The 22,306-nt window shown below is 41.3% G+C and overlaps 1 protein-coding gene and 1 long non-coding RNA gene across 2 annotated transcripts in view; both read left to right on the top strand.

The window, feature by feature from the left end:
* Positions 1-15,157: 15,157 nt before the first annotated feature.
* LOC135577491 (uncharacterized) lies at positions 15,158-19,402 on the top strand. The gene is made up of 4 exons (XR_010469294.1): positions 15,158-15,225; positions 16,754-16,818; positions 18,008-18,035; positions 19,343-19,402. It is a non-coding gene; the product is annotated as an uncharacterized LOC135577491 (long non-coding RNA).
* A 1,481-nt stretch (positions 19,403-20,883) lies between these two features.
* LOC135577482 (uncharacterized) overlaps positions 20,884-22,306 on the top strand; it is a 191,040-nt gene continuing 189,617 nt past the window's right edge. The window contains 1 exon segment of the mRNA XM_065047623.1: positions 20,884-20,959. Within this exon segment, the coding sequence (XP_064903695.1) occupies positions 20,884-20,959 (76 nt within the window).

Genomic DNA, 22,306 nt, shown 5'->3' on the forward strand with positions numbered 1-22,306 from the left:
CCCCAGCCTACTCATACTCACTGCGGAGGTGGGGGTGTGTGGGGGGGTAGAGGGGGAGAGAGCAGAGTGGGGAAAAAGAGAAAGCCTCATGTTTGCAAGCACTGTTCAGCAATAGTCACATAATTAATATCTTGCCAACACTGTTTTAACCTCAAACCCAAAACACAGCACCACACGGCTGCTATGAAGAAAGTTAGCTCCATCCCAGCCACACCCAGTACACCAGGAAACTAAACAGCAAAGTCCCATTCGGGCAGAGGACTGATTAGACTGGAACTGATTAAATTACTTCTTCACAAAATTAAACATGCTCTTGAACAACTGAGTTCAGTAAACAACCTTCAAAGAATGAGCAGCCCAGGAAGGGCAGCCTTAGAGCCTGCTCCGATTCCCTTCCAGTAGGCCTGCACCCTATGCTTGGAAATATAGAGATTATTTACTATTCCAGATGCCTACATACTCAAAGATATTGACTGTAAAGAGTACAGAGTAGAGTAGTAAAAATGATCCCTTAGTGCAGATGTTTTTTAAAAAAGTGATTAAATGATTAAAGGGATAAAATACAGCTTGGGGCTGGACCATCTGATGAGCTAGAGTGGGCACAGCCCTCTGCAGATATGAATAAAGACCATAAATAAAACAAGTACATATGGCAGCATACCATGGGGTAAGCAATGGCACACAGAACTCAGACACACAAATTATTCTTCTGTAAGCCAAATTAATCCAAGAGAAGTTGAGGTTAAATCTTCTGTCAATCACTTCTGTGCAGACCTACTCAACAGAATTGCAGAAAATGTGGAGCTTGGACAGAACAGAGGACAAGCTTCTAGCATTACACAGGCACCAAAGGAGTTTTCTTCTTGAAATGCCTGTGTTTCTGCATCATATTAATTAACAATATCATCTTTTATAGCCAAAAAGTGGCATAATGTTCATCGTTTACTTAATCATAAAATTAAAAGGATGCTGGCTGTCTTCACACCCTAAGAAATTTCCTGCTGATGTCAGTATGGCCTTTCCCAGTGGCAGAGCAAGAGTGAGAACCGATTTAAAAGCAAAGCCTCAGAAGTCTGGCTGTGCACTGATGGTGGGACCAGGACATCTTCATCTCTCTGCTGGTACTGTCCAAAACCCACATTTCCTCATGCCGCAGACTGCGCAGTTACAGCTTTACAACCCAGCCACCCCCACTCACATGAGGACTGCAAACCACTCCTCCCAGTACTCAGTTTACTCGTGACTCCAGAAGTAGTTTTAATGATTTATTGAGTATCTTTATGGGAGTGTTAGTAACAGAACCAGTTTTACAAAATGTTCCTGAAAGGATGAATCAGTTTTGTAAACTGTCCCTGAAAGGATGTTCAAGCATATCGTGTTTGAGTATACTCTTATCTTAACAACCTAGCTTTTATCTTAGCCTAAATACGCATAGAGTGAGGAGAAGTACATGCAGTATCTCCGGAGGTTGAGCAAGTCAGCAGTTATCTAGCTATAGAAGTAGTACGCCTGTGTAGTACGCAAAGGTGAAAGGGACAAAAGTGATGAAGACTACTTACTTCATCATGAAGACCCCCTGAAAGACGACCAGAGGACACTGCACATGATCAAAATAGTTCCAAGATGTTGCAATCGATGCTGCAATCAATGTTGAGTAACCGTTACGTATCTTAATGAATATATGAATATGTATGTGAATGGACTGCATAAATACTGTGTAACTTAAACTGACCAGCGAAGCCAGCTTTGGGTGCGAACCCCTGGTTTCCCAGCACTGAAATAAAGCACTGCATATAACTACGCCTGTGGTTATGTGTCCTGATTGCTAACATTTTGGCGACCCAGATGGGACTTCGTGGGCTGCTGAGGCGGATCGCGTCTCGATCCTGCTCCAGCTAGCACCGAGGTATTCTTGGGGAGTGCATCGGACGCGACCGACCCTCTGCTGCTCACGACGGACCTCTGACTGGTAAGAAGGTGCTTTATCTGGATTATTGGGTACCCACCTGGTCTGGTTTTGGTCTGGTAGCCTGCTGGTCAGGCATCTGGTAGCCTGCCGGTCAGACGCGGCGAAAGCCACGCTCGGTTGGGCAGGGAGCTCCCGGGGTATTGCCTAGACAGCTGTCCGTCAGACAGAGGGAAACCTCTGCGGTCTCGGCATCTGGTCTGGTCTGGTTATTTGTGCCGCAGGCTCAGCACCTGGTCTGGTTTGGTAATTTGTGTGCACCTGGTCTGGTTATTTGTGCTGCTCAGCACCTGGTCTGTAGTTCTGGTGATTTAATCTGTATTTACTGTTGAAACCAGTGATTTGATCCGTGTTTACTGTTGTTCTGGTAAAGTTACCTGTGTTATCTTTCTGTGTTAGTTATCTGTATCCTTCTGTGTTGATATGTGCGATACAAAGATGTCACCATTAGATTGCCTGTTGAAACATTGGAAGGAGGGTGGATTTGAACAATCAATGAGTAAAAAGAAATTAACTGAATATTGTACTCGCCGGTGGCCGGAATATGACCTGCCTAATGAAGTACAGTGGCCACCGGAGGGCACTTTAGACCATGGAACTATTGTTGAATTGATGAGGTTTTGTCAGAAGGAAGGTAGATGGGATGAGGTACAATACGTGGATCTCTTTTTCTATCTTGAACAAAAACAGGACTGGAGGAAGGATTGTAGGTTAATGTTAGTCCGGAGGAGTGGTACTAATGATAAATGTATGGGATGTACGGCAGAAAAGAAATGAATGATGTGTATGGCTATAGAAAACAGTAGCAGTAACGCTTTAGAATTGGATCTGCCGTGTCTTGATGTTGCACCTTCAGAAACAGAACCCTCTGCACCTAAACCCCTTAAACCCTCGGCACCCGTGCGTTTTACTGAAAGTGATACCGATTCCAGTGGTGATGAGGGGGCAGCAAGCGGTGTAAAAGGAGTAACAACACCACCAATATCCCACAGGACTAGGAACAGACAAAAGGAAACCCAAAAGGGGGGTGGACCATCAAAGGTAATAGCACCCCTAAGACAGGCGGTAGGATGGGGGGGAGAACCAATTTATGTAAAAGTTCCGTTCTCGCCAGGAGATTTAAAGATCTGGAAACAATCAGCTGGTCCTTACCGAGAAAACCCGGACAAGGTTGCAAGGGTAATTAAAATGATAATTAAAACTCAGAATCCTGATTGGGACGATTTGCAAGTGATTCTTGACGCATTAATGGACTCTACAGAAAAAGATATGGTTGTACGGGTAGCAAGAGATAAAGTAAGGGAGGATATTCGGAATGGGACAGTGGGCGGTAATGTTGATGAAAATTTTCCAAAGGAGGATCCCCGATGGGATTATAATACTGGAGGCAGTTTATGTCGCCTCCGGAGGTATCAGGACTGGTTATTAATCGGCGTTCAGACTGCTATACCGAAACAAATGAATTGGTCAAAACTGTATAGTGTTAAGCAGGAAAAGAACAAATCCCCTTCAGCCTTTTTAGAAAGATTAAAGGAAACTGCAAAGAGATATACAGATTTAGATACTGAAACAGAACAAGCAAGGGCTCAGTTAGCTTTCATCTTCTTAGGACAGTCTCAAGATGATATTTGAAAGAAATTACAGAAACTGGAGGGGGCACAATTACGAGATCTGGATGTTATGTTAGAAACAGCCTGGAAATTTATAATAATAGAGAAAAGGAACAGTCAAGGCGTTATCAGCAAGACCTGTTGGCCCTGGTCCAAGGACAAGGCGGGGGAGTAGGAACAGGAGTCTGTGGTAGAGGAATTAGAAACGGTCGAGGGCGTGGGTTTCGGAATGTTCAGGGAATTCCTTTGGGACCTGTTGTAAAGCTTGGTTCAAATCAATGTGCTTACTGTAAGCAGCAAGGACACTGGAAAAACGAATGCCCGAACCGTCCCGGTTCCATGAGTCGGGTACCAAATGCAGTAGGAAATGCAGTACAAACTATGGTGCTGGGGGAGTATAGTAATGACAGCTGACTATATGAAAGCACGAAAATGGATACCCAGAATAAGGAGCCCTTGGTGACGGTACAAGTGGGGGACCAGGATGTGAGATTTTTAGTGGACACAGGGGCTACCTATTCTGTGCTAAATTCCTTACAGGGAACAGTAGGTCATAAAACGACAACGATTGTTGGTGCCAAAGGGAAGGAAGAAGTACGGCCATTCCTACAACCCTTAGATTTGTGTTTTGGAGGAAAAGAATTAACCCACGAGTTCTTATATGTTCCAGACTGTCCAGTTTCCCTTTTAGGACGGGATTTATTGACCAAATTGGATGCCGTAATAACATTTCAGGATGGAAACCTGGTAATGAAAATTCCAGAATCTAAGGTAGGACAAATTCTGTTATTAAAAGAAAACCTGGTAGTGAAAATACCGCAAGCAGTGGAGGAGGCTGTGATTCCTATGGTATGGGAGACTGACATACCTGGGAAATCAAAAACAGCCCAGCCCGTAAAAGTGGAACTGAAGGAAGATGCCAAGCCAGTACAGTTGAGGCAGTACCCACTGAAACTAGAAGCTAGGTTAGGAATAGTATCTCTAATTGAAAAATTCTTGAAATATGGTATTCTAGAGGAATGTGAATCAGAATATAATACTCCAATTTTTCCAGTAAAGAAACCTGATGGTAGTTATCGACTAGTCCAAGATTTGCGGGCTGTAAACCAGATCACTAAGGACATTTATCCAGTAGTTGCAAATCCATATACCTTGTTAACATCTGTGAAAGAGAAATATAAATGGTTTACTGTACTTGATTTAAAAGATGCCTTCTTCTGCATACCCCTTGACCATGAAAGCAAAAACCTATTTGCCTTTGAATGGGAAAATCCACACAATGGGAGGAAAACTCAATTAACCTGGACACACCTTTCCACAAGGGTTCAAGAATAGCCCAACCATCTTTGGAAATCAACTAGCCAAGGAACTCGAGGAATGGACTACAAAAGGTCATATCATGATCCCTCGACAACGGTATTTGTTGCTACAATATGTAGATGATATTCTGATTGCGACTGAGACACGAGAACTCTGCATCCAGGTAACAATTGAAATATTGAACCAATTGGGAATGAACGGGTACAAAGTATTGAAAAATAAAGCTCAGATTGCATCCGAGACTGTGATCTATTTAGGATGCGAGCTCTCTCAAGGACAGCGAAGGCTAAGCCTGAACAGGATACATGCTATTTGTGCTATTCCAGAACCACAAAGCTTACATGAGTTGAGATCTTTCTTTAGGAATGACAGGATGGTGCAGACTCTGGATTATGGACTATGGGTTGATCGCCAAACCTTTGTATGAAGCACAAGGGAATAAAACGTTCAAGTGGGGAAAGCCACAACGTGAGGCCTTCCAAAAGCTAAAACAGTCTTTGATGCAGGCACCTGCTTTGGGCCTGCCGGACTTGAGCAAAGACTTCCAGTTGTTTGTACACGAGCGACCAAGACTTGCCTTGGGAGTATTAACCCAACGACTAGGATCCTGGAAAAGACCTGTTGGCTATTTTTCCAAACAGCTAGGTCCGGTAAGTGCTGGGTGGCCGGCATGCTTACGGGCGGTAGCTGCTACAGTAATGCTGATCCAGGAGGTCCGAAAATTAACTGTGGGAAAAAGGATAGAAGTGTTTGTATCCCATATGGTGACAACAGTATTGGAACAAAAGGGGGGCCATTGGCTTTCCCCAAGCAGAATGATGAAATACCAGGTAATTCTGACAGAACAAGATGATGTTGTTCTAAAAACTACTAACCTAATGAATCCTGCTGAGTTTTCGGATGCAGGTACTGAAGAAGGAGATCTGGAACGTGATTGTGTGGAAGTCATCGAATACACCCATGCAAGTCGTCCTGATTTGAGAGACACCCCGCTGGCAGAAACTGACTGGGAACTCTTTACTGATGGCAGTAGCTTTGTGGAAAGTGGAGTACGGTATGCAGGATATGCGATCACTACTGTCAAGACAGTAATTGAGGCCAAACCCTTACCACCAAACACCTCAGCACAAAAAGCAAAATTAATCGCCTTAACCAGGGCATTGGAACTCAGTGAGAACAAGAAAGTTAACATATGGACTGACTCAAAATATGCTTTCGGAGTTGTTCATGTGCATGGAGCCCTTTGGAAAGAGCGGGGACTGCTCTCTTCACAAGGAACAAACATTAAATACCAGAAGGAAATACTGAACTTGACTAATGCCATTCAGAAACCATCGCAAGTTGCTATAATGCACTGTAAAGCTCATCAAAGTGGAACATCAAAAATTATTGGGGGAAATCGGCTTGCTGATCAAACAGCTTAGTCGGTGGCATGGCAAGTGAGAACAATGGTGGGTCTTGTCTCCCAGAAGGTAAGAGCAATTGATTTATTACCTTCAGAGCCACCTAAGTATTCCATAGAAGATGAAAAACTGGCAAGTCTAGTAAGAGCCAGCAAGAATAATTCTGGGTGGTATGTAACCACCAATGGACAAGTTGTGGTGCCAACCACTATTATGAGAGGAATACTTCAGACGGAACACCAAACGTGTCACTGGGGTGCAGTAGCATTGGTAACTTATCTAAGAAAACAAATTATCTCGGTCCAGATGTTAACAATGGCAAAGTCTATTACAGCTAAGTGTGAAATTTGCTTGAAAAATAATCCTCTAGTAAAAAGAAAAATAGAAATGGGGAAAATTAAGACAGGCATGCAACCCGGGGATTATTGGCAAACAGATTACGCGGAACTCCCCAGAACTCGTGGATATAGATATCTACTCGTTGTGGTGGATACCTTTTCTCGATGGCCAGAAGCCTTCCCTTGTCGCACCAACCAAGCAAAAGAAACTGTGAAATGGTTATTAAAAGAAATAATCCCTAGATTTGGGGTACCAATAGGAATATCATCCGATAGGGGGCCCCATTTTGTGGCACAACTGGTAAAGGAGGTTAGCAGATGTTTAGGGATTCAGTGGGATCTGCATACTCCCTGGAGGCCCCAGTCCAGTGGACAGGTAGAGAAAATGAACCAGACTTTAAAAAGACAACTTAGTAAGGTCTGTCAGGAGGCAAAGATTCAATGGCCGCAGGCCTTACCAATAGCATTGTTGCGTATCAGGATAAAACCTAAGAGCGGAATGTCAGTAAGTCCGTACGAAATTCTGTATGGCAAACCCTATGAAGCACCAAACCCAAATCCAGAGGTCCACATAAAGGGTAATCAGGACTTGTACAATTATGTGTTGTCTCTTGGCAGGACACCGAATCGACTCCGATCTGCATTACTGTGGAATCGACCACTGGCACTTGAAAATCCAGTACATAATATAGAACCTGGGGACACTGTATATGTGAAAAACTGGAACGAAGAGCCTTTGAGAGAACGTTGGGACGGACCCTACCAAGTACTCTTGACCACGTTTACCGCAGTTAAAGTTGCCGGAGTAGACTCCTGGATACATTACACCCGTGTGAAGAAGGTTCCAAGAGTGTGGTCATCACATATCCTAGGTCCAACCACGCTCAAGATTACATCGCAATAATGCCTGGTTTGCATTACCAAGCTTTGGTTTTGGTTATACCCCGAGTTTTTGTGCTTTTGAAAATTGGAGAGGGAAGTGCCACTCTATTCCACAAGGCCCCTGATAAGACAGTGGGAAAGCTCGCCCGATGCATGGAAAAGTTATAAATGCAAAAATGAGACTATTCGAATGGAATTGCAAATTAGGCCACGAAGAGCAGTAGATAGTAATGAAAGTACCCAGATACCACAGGTAGTACAAAGTGTACAAAATCAGGCAGAGAACCTAATGATAGGATTAATCCGAGACTTTGCGCAAACACAAAATATCAGTAGCATCACTGCCTGCCTTCCCATACCAAAATCAGCTGAGGACCCAGTACAGTGGGGAATAATTGCTACTACCTTACCAGAAATAAACAGAACTGGTAAGATAGCATGTGAATCCCACACTAGAATAGAAGAAGTCCCAACTGAACAAAGGATAAGAGAACGACAAAAATGGAAAACACCAGGACACAGGGCAGATTGTTTAAAATTACCTAAAGCAAGGTATATTACAATAGGACGATTCCACGATGTAGGATGGTGCTTCTATGACAAGTGGACCACTAAAATAGTGAATCAAAAGGTTGAACAGGCCTACTGGGAATGCAAAGATCAGGATAACAAAAACAGAACTGAATTATGGAACAATATGTGGACATTAAGTATTGTACAACAATACCAATACAGTGAAGCAATTCCATGGTGCATACGGTGGTCCGATGTAACAGAAGGAATGCCAGTACCATGGTGGAATTGCTCACGGGTGATAACTTGTCAAACAGACATTAAAGAGATACCTTTGTCCATTGTCAAAGTAGCAGTGATTACAGGCTGCATTTGTCGGAAACAATTAGACTCACAGGCAGCCTTTAAAATTGGCATTGATAAAGACAAAATTGACTGTAAAGGAGTTATAGGCAGTATGGGACATTTAGTTTGGGCCTGAAGTGATGGGACCTGGACTACACATTTGCCAATGGGAAGACCAATTAGAGAAATTACTTTGGGGTTGTCAACACTATGTCCCATTTGGAAAAGGTCACCTTTGAAAAATAGGCAAGAACTTTTACAGGTCAGACATAAACGAGAAATAAACGAGGATGATGTGTGGCATGAACCATCAAGCAGTGTTAAATTTGGCTGGGCACTAGAATCTTTCTTTGCACCAATTTCAGCCTATAGGAATAGAGAAATGATTGATAAATTGATCGGGCAAATGGATCGATTGGCCAGAATAACTAAAAAGGTTTTCGGGATCTTAATATACAATTACAAGCTACGACTAAAATGACCTTGCAGAATAGAATGGCACTCGACATAATGTTATTGAAAGAAAATGGCGTCTGTGGATATTTGAAAGACAGAATCGATCACTGCTGCATCCATATTCCAGACGTAACTTCAGAGGTTGAGAAAGACATTTCCGAGCTGACCCAAACACAAGTGGAGCTGCAAAAAGAAAGACAAGATGCAGAACAGAGCTGGATAGGAGCTCTGTTGAATAAATTCGATTTAAATTTGGGAGGATGGGTACATTCACTAATAGAAAGCGTAGTTGTACTTGCAATTGTGATTGTTCTTCTTTGTTTGTTGTATGTGGGTATTAAGCGCATAATTAGTCAAACAAATGCTAGGAATAATCGCATTTTCAGTATCCTGAGTAGGAATTATGCTAATCCTATATTTGATAACCCTCCAGCTTATGAAGAGGCACGACTGGAACTATCACACCTGAAGGGAATTACCAATCAATAATAGCAAATGAATCAATAATCGAAGAAATTGATTGAGGTGAAAATGCATTGTCTAAGAATAGAAAAGCATTTTCAAAGGGGGGAAATGTTAGTAACAGAACCAGTTTTACAAAATGTTCCTGAAAGGATGAATCAGTTTTGTAAACTGTCCCTGAAAGGATGTTCAAGCATATCGTGTTTGAGTATACTCTTATCTTAACAACCTAGCTTTTATCTTAGCCTAAAGACGCATAGAGTGAGGAGAAGTACATGCAGTATCTCCGGAGGTTGAGCAAGTCAGCAGTTATCTAGCTATAGAAGTAGTACGCCTGTGTAGTACGCAAAGGTGAAAGGGACAAAAGTGATGAAGACTACTTACTTCATCCGGAAGACCCCCTGAAAGACGACCAGAGGACACTGCACATGATCAAAATAGTTCCAAGATATTGCAATCGATGTTGCAATCAATGTTGAGTAACCGTTACATATCTTAATGAATATATGAATATGTATGTGAATGGACTGCATAAATACTGTGTAACTTAAACTGACCAGCGAAGCCAGCTTTGGGTGCAAACCCCTGGTTTCCCAGCACTGAAATAAAGCACCGCATATAACTACTCCCGTGGTTATGTGTCCTGATTGCTAACAGGAGTAGAACATAAGAGAAGGTCCCTTCCAACCCCTAACATTCTGTGATTCTGTGTGACTTTGTTACACTAGGTGCTACATAAAGACAAGACAAATGGGTAGTCCCTGTTAATTTACAACTCAAGTAAGCAAGGGATGGCAAGCAGCAGATGCAAAAAGAAGTACAGAGCAGCACTCAGAAAAGACAGGCCATTCTCAGGTCACACAAGACAAATGACAGCTGCTGTTTCCTTAACATCAACATTTTAACATTATAGTTTTTCCTTGTTTCATTTCTTTTGCTTGTTTACAGTTTGATGCACTATCTTGCTTTGCAGTCTGCATAAATGCATACTCTGGGCAAAAGCATTAGCTAACGTTCATTGACTTTGTGATTCCTAAGGTCATGGAGTTTGAAATTTTTGGTTATACCCTATCAAATATACCAGTTACTACTGCTATAGGATAGTTTACATGTGCAACTGCTGAATGCCACTCTCATTTTCTCGCAGGGGTGGTGTAAGAAATTATTTGCAATTGAGGGCTCCTGTCAGTCTAGTGAAGTGTTGCAGGAATTCCAAACAGCCAAAAGTAACAACTGGGTAGACTGGCTGAAAGACTGATCGTCTCCCAATGAAACTGAAATAACAGGAACACACCCTTATTTTCCCAGGTTAGTGATTACCTCAAATACAAAATGTCTGAGGCTACTTCTATATCTAGTTTAAAATTACATATTAAGAAATTAGAAGATGGTTGTAAACTGAGTGACTCCTAAGCTAGGGAATGTCAAAAGAAAGTAATTAATCTCATCCTGTGTGTGCACTGTATTTTGATATTTAATTACCAAAGCACTGAAAGGCGATCACAACCACTATAAACAAACGCCATGATGACCCTAAACTCTAGAGTCAAAACGACAGAGACTTTATCATGCTTTTTTTTTTTTTTTTTTTCCCCCACAAGTGACTTTATGATACATTTTTTCCCATGGGAATAGCACTTTGTTGAAAGAACTGCATAGTTCATTATCCAATACTTCTTTTTACACTTCTTTAAGTATGGCACCTCAAGTTTTATTTATTACAGATCATGTAAACTTTGCCCTGAACAGGTACAGAATTACTTGTTTACTAATAAACTTCCTACTACTATTCTGACCTATCCCAATATTTGACCATGTTGAAAGTATCACAGAATTTATTTTTCCAGTATTCAGGGGAGTAAAAGTAGTAGTAGTAGTATCCCTCTTTTGCCCATGGGAAAGATTACAGGGACTTGATTCAAACTACTACATGCGCACAGTCAATCTGAGCTACACAGAATCTGATTTATTCAGGTCATTTAGAATATTTTTTTTTTTGCCATAGAAAGTTTATATATGCTTTTATATATTCAAAGTCTATCTTCCATTAAAGTGAATAGCAAGAGAAAGTGCTGAGAGCTTCTGCAAATCTCCTCCCAGGTCGATATCAAGAAAATAAAGAACATGCAGTTAGGTGATCCTCAGTGATGTTCTGGTTTTTAGATTATTTGTCTTGCATTCATCCCAGTGGGAGAAGAGTGACAAATGCAGGAGTGTGATCTAGTTCATCAAGATTTGTATTAAGACACTCGTCTTTTCTCATTCTGCTAGCTGAAATCAACACTTTGCTACTCTCGCAAATGTGATTTAACCACTGACCACAGGGGCCCATGCAGTGGTGGCAGAAAAATCGTACCTTGAAAAATAGTAAGTCCTTAATGCAGAACCAGAAAAAGGGTAAGACCTGCTAAAAACAGGGTGAGGCCTTAATGCAAAACTTGTCAACTGTGTCTCTTGATTTTGTTAAAAAACAAGTTTCTCTTTTAGTGAATTTGCCTGTCAGCTAAAGCTTTCATATTAGCTGCTTTCCCAAAAAGCCAGATACATGTTTTGGTAGACACAGCAATGGAATGTGAGGTCATGGATGAGGATGGATGGATGTACATCTCACAAGAGGGGCAACGAGAAACAGGAGACCAGAAACTGACCAACAGAGTATAACATCCCATTCACGTGAATACTTCACATAAAAGTGGGAGATCACAAGGATCTCGTCCCTTTTTCCTTATGGCTGACATTAGGAGAGGACCTTGCTAGTTGTCCCTGGGAACTGAGGCCTCAGTGGGAAGGGGGAGAGGGAGGGGCTGAAGGGGGAAGTGGGGGGAGTTTTATTGTCACCCCGCAATCAAAACCTCGACACTGTGGAAATTTCACAACCACATAATAGTAAGAATGCTTAAAAATGGATGAAAAAAAGTATTTTTCTTTAGTTGTGTAATTTTAAAAAATAACATTTATTACAACTGAACACATAAAAAGTAAGTAGATAAGTAAATGTCAGCTTTAGACAAGATGCCATTATGAAGATGCCATTCTGAAAAGATGCATCTAAGCCTTTATATTGGTGAAATAGAAAAGGTTTTTGGAATGGGAGGTTCCAGGCAACTTGATGTACTGATAGCAATTTTTAAAAATTAAATCTTTATTTATAGAAAACGGTTGGTTTAGGAATATTGGGACAGGAATGGGATGATATCAAAAATACCAGTGCCAGCAGACTGGTAATGCTTTCGGTGGTGCCAGTTCCAGCCCTTCTCCTCAGTGGCCTCAGGCCTGCAACCCTCCAGGACCCAATGGAGAACAACCAGAAAGGGCATGAGTCGTGGTGGCCACTTAGAGTCCAGTTTTCCAGCCCTTGTTCCTCTGGCCATTTCTGCGGAACACAACAGGAAGGTTACATTCTGTATTGCTTTGCCCAGAGCTCCCCACTGGGAGCCACAGTTTGATATTAAGCCACTAGAGACTGTCCAGAAGAGGGCTGCAAAGTTGTGAAGGGTTTGGAGGGGAAGCTGTATGAGGAGTGGCTAAAGTCACTTGGTTTGTTCAGCCTGGAGGAGACTGAGAGGAGACCTCATGGGGCTACAGCTTCCTCACAAGGGGAAGAGGAGGGGCATGCGCTGATCTCTTCTCTCTGGTGACCAGTGACAGAACCTGAGGGAATGGCAGGAAGATGTGCCCGGGGAGGTTTAAGTTGGACATTAGGAAAATGTTCTTCCCCCAAAGGGTGGTGGAGCACTGGTACAGGATCCCCAGGGAGGTGTCATGGCTCCAAGCCTGACAGCGTTCAAGAAGAGACTGGGCAAGGCCCTGAGACACATGGTGTGAACTGTGGGGTCGTCATATGCAGGGACAGGAATTGCACTCTATGATCCTTGTGGATCACAGGACATTCTGTGATTCTGTGATTGCCCGGTCCATACCGCTCCCCAGCTGGGGGGCAGCACAGCCTGCAGACCCAGGGAGCCCTGGCTAAGCCTTGCTTAGAACAAACAAACAAAAACCAAAACAAAGTCAAAACAAACAAACAAACAAACAGTTTTACATGAAGTGGCTCATGCTCTTTTTTTTAAATATTGGCCTTTTGCCGACGGCAGGGCACCACCTTGCAGGCAAAGCAGAATTTCCTGGTCTCAGCACCTGCTTTCACAGCAGCCACCCCGCGGGGCCCCTGGGCCGCCACGTTCACCCCAGCAGCGTTCCCGCTGGCAGAGCTCTCCTCAGAGCACCCAACCCCACACGGCCCACGACCGCTAAGCAGCGGCTACAGCCCGCAGGCGGGCCACGGCTCCAGGACCCACCCGACAGGAGGAGCCCGCGGTCGGGAAACAGCCACAAGGCCGGGGCCGCCACCGCCCCCCAACCCAAGCACAGAGTTCGGCGGGCTGCGCTTGCGGCTGACCCCGTGGCCAATGAGAGCTCACGGTGGGACAGTGATGCTTAGTAGAACAGAGACTTCGTGCCGCGTCCAACCCCCGATTCGCTGCGAGCCCCGTAGCCAATGGGAGGACCTTGAGGTGAGCTGGCGGTGAGGAGGGGGTGGGCGCTCGGCATCTCTAGCAGCCAATCAGAATAAGAAGCGCTCCTGGCCGCGTACTCGGCCTTCAGGCTGCTGCCGCCCGGCCTCGCCCCTGCCTGTCTGAGGAGCGCCGTGCGCTTTTACGGTCCCTCTTGCCGAAATGGTGTGCGGCGGGGCCTGGCTGCCCTTGTGCGTCCCTCTGTCTGCCTCTGGCAGGCTGCCAGGCAGCGCGGCCCTCCCTGCCCGCCTCGCCTGGTGCGGTGGCCGGGCTCTCCACTCCGATCCTCCCTGGCCACCTCTTAAGTCCTGCTCTGTTAGTGCCGACACGTTCATTTTTCTTTCCGTGTGCTGATTTGCAGTAACTGGCACTGAACTCTCTTTGTCAATTAGTTACTTCTGGTGTCACAAGCTCCCGTTTTTCCTGGCTGCTGAAAGCAGCAGTCACCCGGGGCCTCACGCAGCTTCGCAGTTTGTGCTGAGCTTTGGCGTGAGTAACACTTACATCAGGGATTGCCAGTTTTTTTTTTTGAACTTAGAAGTCCGAGTTGTCTTTGTAGTGCCCTTAATCCATTTTAGCTAGCATTAGATGAGGTATTTTCAAAAAAATTACAGACAGAAGTGAAACTCCCTCCACAAATCCTCCTTACTTCAGAGCTATTTTCTGCTAAAGATGTGAGAACCATACACCTCCATCCAGAGATGCACGTATTTATTCAGGGATGTCAGCTTTGCAGTTCAGATAAATGGTTTGTGTTAATGTCTAGGTGCTGGCATAAGGCTATATATATATATATTTATATATAAGGCCATATTTATATACAAAGCACCTATTACCATATCAATAAACATTCTTTGGAACCACTCTGACAGCAGAGGTAAGAACAGGAGTTAGCCTGTTAGTACCTCAGCAATGGTTTCCAACAACTTAAAAAAAAGCCACAAGACTCTGTTTCTAGAATGTTTTCCTCATCTCGCATTAGACTGGATGACATTTTCATATGTCATCACCTGTAGGTCTCTGGTAAGTGGCTGCTTCCAGTTACGACAGAGGGAGTTTAGAAGCTCTGTAATTAAGTAACTTAACCATTTTTGAAAACTCGCTGAAGCCTCATTTTGTCAGCAACTGGCTTATGCCTTGAGATTGAACAACTCATACATATGCTTAAAATATGTGTGTTTTTTCTAGGAATTAAAGTTTTGAGATTGCTAACTTCAGCCAATAAAGCAGCATGTGGATAATTTCATGTTTTGGTCAAAACAAAATTGTGCAAAAACAATACTTAAAATGCATGTTAAAAACATCACTGCAAGCATTTATTCTAATCTTTAATGGTCCTTTTTATTTAGTATAATCATCCTTTTGAAGATGATTTACTTATCTCCATGGAAACTCTCACTTACAGTACGCCTGACGGTAAGAACTTCGTAAAGCTTCAATATTTACGTGCTGTGTATTTATACTTAGTCAAGCATGCAACTGGTGGAAGTTATATAACATTTGATGGCAGAAGATGCTGAATTTTGTACACTTTGGTGTGGCCTTTCATATGTAAACTTTGAGGCATGCATGTAATACCTGGAGATTTTCTTTATATGCACCATTTTGGTCTACTGCGTGCTCTGTTTTAGACAACAGAAAAGAGTTATTAGGGAAGTTCAGGATAACAATGGTTAATATTTAGATACTTGTAAGAAGAAGAATCAAAGTGAAGAAGACTGAGAGGAATCAAAGGAATGACACCTTCCTGTGTAACCTCATCTAGGTGTACCTGCTCCGGCAGGGGGATTGGACTAGATGATCTTTTGAGGTTCTTTCCAATCCGTAATATTCTGTGATTCTGTGAATGGAGGTATTGGCAGGAAGTTGATACACATGAATGGACTGTGTAATTTCCTTTCTGCTTAGTATTCTGAAAGCTGCTCTGATAAGTTTCTCTTATGTCAAATGCCAGGGGGAACTGGGTGGATAGTCTCTTTAACTTTTCATTGAATGTTTCAGTGGTTAGCATAAATCTGTACCACATTGTTCTATGTCATATTTTTCCAGTGTTTCATTATAAACGTTGATCCGTTATAGAGTTGACAAGGCTTATGGAGAGTTTATTGGGGAAAAAAAAAACCCTGTTGTTCTAAAATACTTTGCTTGGGGTTTTAGTAGGACTTATGACTTAGCGTCTTGGTGGCTTTACAGGGAAATGAAATGTTCTACAAGTTTTTATTATCACTGAAGTGATAATTATGTTTCGTAAGTCACTTTATCAATTCTTGTAAAGTAGAACTTACCACACCTACACGTGATGTACTACCACAGTACCAAGCCTTATCTAATCATTGCACCAAATATGATTTACCTTTTAAAGGCTTTTATAGACTGGGAAACTTGCATTTTATAGCATTTTGTATACGTTGTCCATCAAGAGAAGGAGAGGGTGGCATACAGCACTGTAATTCACAACCATTGATTTGTAAAGGCTGGCTTATACTTTTGGTTTACTAACCTCTATTCACTATGGAATTAATATGGATCTCAGTCCTGTCAAGCCTTAACTATGGCTTTAACTAATGTCAGAAACCATGTAGTCAGCATGCATTCAATAAAATTATAAGCGTAAAATATTTTGCTTTTTTTTCCCCTCTTCATGGCATGTGCGGCTGTAATGCTCCTTGGATTTTAGCTTAGTGTTGTTAGACTTAGCATGTGATTTTGTTGTTGTTTAGTTTTGCCTGACTTCTCAATTAACTTAGAATTACAATTTTCTCTTGGCTTGTTTACCTGCGAGTTTTTGCTTCTACAATTTTTTTGAAGGGTGTTCAGATTTGATAATGTGTTGTTACTATGTAATATGTTCTTCCTAAATGTTTATGTTTGTTAGAATGATACTGGGTATATATAGTGCTATAAGAAAAGCTGTGTTTATACTGATGTCTCTTGGTATTTCTAGGACCAAAATCATGGGAGGATGTGTCAACCGAGGACCTTAGAAAATGGCAGGAGGAAGTAGTTGAGGTAGCTATTAATGTAGTCCTACTATGCAGTTTGTAGTAATGTTTCTTTTTCCTTCATATATAATATCTATAGGAATAAATTCAAATCTTGCTGTGCCATATCATATTTGCAAGAGGTATTAATCAATTAATTCAACATCTGCCTTAAAACAGGGGTTTAGGATAAATTGGTTAAGACTGTCAGATGAGACAGACTAAAATAGATGACCATTTACCAGTGGTAAGCACCACTAGTAAACCTGGAAAAAATAAATATGTTTTTTTTTTTTTTACATCCTGGCTGATGGGAATGTGTACTTTTGGATCTCATCAGAACAGTGTCATTGAAGTTAACAAGTATTGAATCAATTTATCTTGGTTCAGGTAATCAGCTCTTCAATTCCAGAGGTTTTACTGGTTTCATCATTAGATTTTTTTGGTTTTTTTCCCTGCAAAATAATGCTACAGTAATTAAAGTATCTTTGCAGTCTCAGCACTTGCTGTCTTTGCCAGACTAAAGCCATTACTGTTGTGTGATCTGTATTTTTTTATTCTGAGTACTTACATTAAACAAGCAGTTACTTCTTTTACTATTTCCTGAACTCCCTCGTAAGAACTCAACAGTGAATTTATTCTAAATCTCAGTGTTTCTGCCATAACTGCCAAACGTCACCTTGTTGCTACGTTCCTAATATCTGCCTAAAATGCTAAGTTATGTGGTGTGCCTTGGTAGTTAACACAGAAGCTGTTTTGAACCCCACAGAGTGAGGGGACAAGGGGTAAAATTCAGTCTTGGGAAACAAGAGAGTAGCTAATGGAGAGAGTAAAGGGGCTGTATTTCCCTTTCCTTTTCCGCTCCTGGGTAATACCTTGTGCATCATCTACTAATCCTTGCTGCACAACTTTACAGACTAAATACATTAAGGACTGTAAGAGGAATTATCTGTCTTAGCCTGGGCCAAGGTAGCTAAAGCTTACATCGTTGTAGCGATTTTAACAGCAATAGTATGACAAGAAGTAAGTGATCAGGTAACTTTTAACATGTATAGTATTTGTGGCTTTTCTGATCAGGCCGTGGGAAACCTGATGGAAACGGAATTATTATTTAGGAAGTGCCTAGTTGTGAGATGTACCAAAGTAAACAAAGGCATCCATTAATTGCTATTCTAATATTCTTCTGATGTTTCTTCTTTTCCTGTTTCTAATTGCAGTGTAACAGAGGAAGTGAAAGGAATGCAGGTAAAGTGTTTAAGAAAATAAGTGCCATAGATTATCTTATCCAAAGAGTCTTGACTTAATAGAAGACATCCTGCTTTTATGCCAAACTCTCTAGGATACTCACTGTTTTTAGTGGGGGGAACCACACAAAAACAATAATGTTCATAATTAAAAGCTTGAGTAAATACATTATAATTGATATTGGTGTCATCACAAGTTGTTTAAAATAATAGCTTGTTGTTGTATATGTCAGTTTCAGCAGATGTTCATTGAATCTGAAAATTCCAGCTCTAAGTTACATGGATGTTCAGGTGGAGAGATTTGGAAGTTGCTAACTTTTTGAAATAATTAGATAAGCAGGCATATTAAAAAATGAGTGTTAAAAGAATCTCATTAAGTTGCATGATGAACTATCAAAAATTTAGCAGATTATTCTGTATACTGAATGAATCAGGCTGCCTGCAGGAAAAGGTTCATTAGAGACCAAGTATCACGATGAAAGTCAAATCAAGACTGCACAGCTAAGTGTAATTCTGATACTACTTAGGGTGATGTATGCCATATGAAGATTTTCTCATTGTTCTGAAAAGGTCCTGTATGTTCCAATAAAATACAAGTTTTTACTGGAATAAATGTTTGGGGGGAAAAGCTGATGTGTAGTACAGCACAGATATTTTGGGCTTTATTTTCTTAAGGCTTTGCAGTCTTTTTTTTTCTTTTTTTTGGTGTTGCTTATTTCATGACATTCATCTAAGAAACCCTTAGCTGAACATCTGAGGACAAAACACAATCTAGTGTCTCTGTCTCTCTATAATCCTACCAAAAAGGTTTTCCACACAGGCTTCAGGTATACTTTGAATCAGCGTATAATTAAAACGTTGAGCTGGGAAGGGTCTGATATAAAAAGATTCAGGTGGTCCAGGCCTTTGCCTCCAGCTTTTAGAAAGTATATGCCGAAGGGTCTGAAAACTACAAAAAATGAGTGGTTACAATCTGTGCTACAAGTCGTAAAGTAAGCATCCAGCAGTGAACCCTTTGTTTAGTGACAGTCTTGAGTAGGGTAAACATAGCTGCTTAGCACATGTACTATTTTTATTATATAAGTCACATGCATTCAGTCATGCTGTATTTGACTAGAACATTGTTCTGTCACTTATCTGCTCTTTGTATCAGTCCTATGTAAGTTCTCCATTTGCAAAATGTCAATGTTAAATATTTTTCCAAGTAAGAGTATATACAAATGATCAATTAATGAGTTCGGGTATAGTATTTGTCTGTGTCTTATCAAATTGAAATAGAATTATTTTGTTCCTCCTGTGCATGCTAAGAAATGTCAAAGCAAGATAACAGTGATTTTGAGGATGGACATTCAACGGGACATCAGGTATGGGCACCACATTCCGTCTACTGTTACAAACCCTCTTTAGGAAAAGTATTTATGTACTCAAAAGTTGAGAAAATAATCATGAACAGGTGATCCTGTACTATACCTACAGATTTTTAAAGGCCTGCTCATTGCTAAATTGAATCACTTTGTTCTCCTTAAGTAAGAACTTCTGACAAAAAAAAATAATAATAAAATAAAAATGAGGCCTTAAAGTATTTTGCTGCAGTTCCACTGCAGCTCTTCAAATTTTTAGATACCTTATTAAACAATTGTTTTGTAGTTCCCCGCATGTAGTTGCATTATTTTAGGAAACATGTGTCTTTACTTGCTAGGTGCACAGAATCATAGAATCATTTTGGTTGGAAAAGACCCTCGAGATCATTGTGTCCAACCATTAACCTAACTCTGTCACTAAACCATGTCCTTAAGAAGTTCATCTACACATCTTTTGAATGCTTCCGGGAATGGTGACTCCACCACTTCCCTGGGCAGCCTGACAACCTTTTCTGTGAAGAATTTTTTCCTAATATCCAACCTAAACCTCCCCTGGGACAACTTGAGGCCATTTCCTCTTGTCCTATCACTTGTTACCTGGGAGAAGAGACCAACACACTCCATGCAACAGCCTCCTTTCAGGGTTGTAGAGAGCGATAAGGTCTCCCCTCAGCCTCCTTTTCTCCAGGCTAAACAGCCCCAGTTCCCTCAGCCGCTCCTCATCAGACTTGTGCTCCAGACCCCTCGCCAGCTTCGTCACCCTCCTCTGCACTCTCTCTAGCACCTCAATGTTTTTCTTGTAGTGAGGGGCCCAAAACTGAGCACAGTATTCAAGGTGGGGCCTCACCAGCGCTGAATACAACAGACTGGTTAATATAGCTTATGCTACCAGGTCTTAAAATTCCTTTAATGTTCTTTTAAGGAATCTCCTGAGACCTCTGGTGTGAATACATCTGATACAGGTGGGTGTTTTCATTTACTTTTTAGATATTTTTTTTTGCTATTTGAAACTTGTATTACTCATGATCTTTTTATTCTTGTGCATATGAATACTTGCTATTTTGCATAAATTAAACTATGGCTAGGCAGTTACCAGCATGTAATGATGAACAAAGCAGCTGCAGCAAGATACGGTTAGCTGGTGTTTAAATACTCTGGTATATATTAGGTACTTCACACGCATAGCTGTCACCAAGGCAGATGATTGCTTCCTTCTTGAGGGAAAACAGAAAATAGCAATCATCTGAAATTTGTCCTCCTGTCATTTGAGAGTGTAATTTAAATTTGTATTTGAATGATAAAATAATTTCTGCAAAGTTAGAAAATGTAACCTTGTGTTTTCTCAACCCGTGTAGTGAAATACAGGAAATGAATTTCAGAGGTGTCTGTAGCTTAGCTTCTTTAAGTGTACTTTGTGTCTTTTGCACTCATGGGATAAATGAGTGATGCAGTTCAGACTCTGATAGCTTCATAGCAGTGTGCGATAATATGATTATCCACTCCTCCTCCACCTCCTCTTGTAAATGCTCTACGAAGAGACTGGAGAGGATTTATAGCAGCCTTGGTGAGTCCCAGCTATCTCCAAATGTAGTAGCTTCTTAGAGATGCGGGATTGGATTCCTCACTTAAAAATGGAATTCACCTAGGTGTTCTGGTTTGGGGGTTTGTGGAGTTTGGTTTGGTTTGTTTTTTTGTGTGTTTGGGTTTTTTAATATACAAAAGGTTAGCAACAGGACATGCCAACACTTAAGAAAAAAGAGTATTTCTAGCTGCTTTAGCTAAAATTTTAGTTTTAGCAGGTTTTTTCCATCTTTAGTATTCATTCAGAGACACTTCTTAGCGAAGGCAGTGTTTCTTCTAGGTTTTATACAGTACTTTTGTTCTGAAAGTATGCGAAGCCTATCAACAGCAGGTACAAATAAACCAAACAGCTCTCACCTGTACATGAAAGTATTGGTCTTCCCTTAATTGGGAAAATTATTAGGTCTACCTCCTTTGGTTTCACAGGAAGTAGCACAGCAAATTATAGTGATATCTGAACAATTCCCTGTATCTGTTAGGGTAGTATCACAGAATAATTAATTTGGAGAGAAAGGGGAAAGTTCAATCTGCGTTGTATATTTATCTAAGTGTGTTCAAGTTCAGAAGATTGTATCAAAGTCAAAACTTAATAATTACAGTTACCTCCCTACTAATATGTTCAACTCTTCTGTAAGATATCTCTTTTAGGTAGTGATATCTCTTTTAGATAACATTGTATTGAGTGCATTTCCAGTGAAATAACTTCCTGTATTATTGGTCAAATTTTTCAGAGAGAAAGGAGGAAGTTTTCATTTTTTCTCTCTCTCCTGCACTTGAGCAACAAAGGTGTTCCCGAATTTCCAGATTTGTGTGCCAGATTTGTGGCCAGTTCTACTGGATAAAGAATACTGAATGGCAGAAAGCGAGTATCAGCTGTTAGAGCAGCAATTGGAGGCTGAAACTTTTCCAGATGATAACATTAACATTTTCACTGCTTCCTCCACTATTGATGCTTGGTAACTGGTTTCCTGTGGATAAAGTGATAACTTTTTTTTCTTTTAGTCATGTGGGAATAAACTTTGATAATCTGACAAGTATGGGTTTCAGTTCTAATAAAACAATTCTGCTGGGGTCAGGTAAACTGTCAAAGACGACCCTCTGTTTGCTAAACATTTTCACCAGATGATGTGAAATTGTGTTGTTTCCCACAAAGATACAGTTTCTTTCATATGTGTCTTTATTTTAGCTCTATGGCAGCAGGTGTCCACAAAGCTTTAGGTGACGACTGCAGTGACAGGGGACAAAAATGGAAGATGGGATAAGTTGGAATATATTTTCATTCGCTTTTTGATAATTTAGGGATAGTGTCAAGAGGCAGTGATGTCGTAGG

This window comes from Columba livia (assembly GCF_036013475.1).
Source record: "Columba livia isolate bColLiv1 breed racing homer chromosome W unlocalized genomic scaffold, bColLiv1.pat.W.v2 SUPER_W_unloc_4, whole genome shotgun sequence".
In the NCBI taxonomy this organism is placed as follows: Eukaryota; Metazoa; Chordata; class Aves; order Columbiformes; family Columbidae; genus Columba; species Columba livia.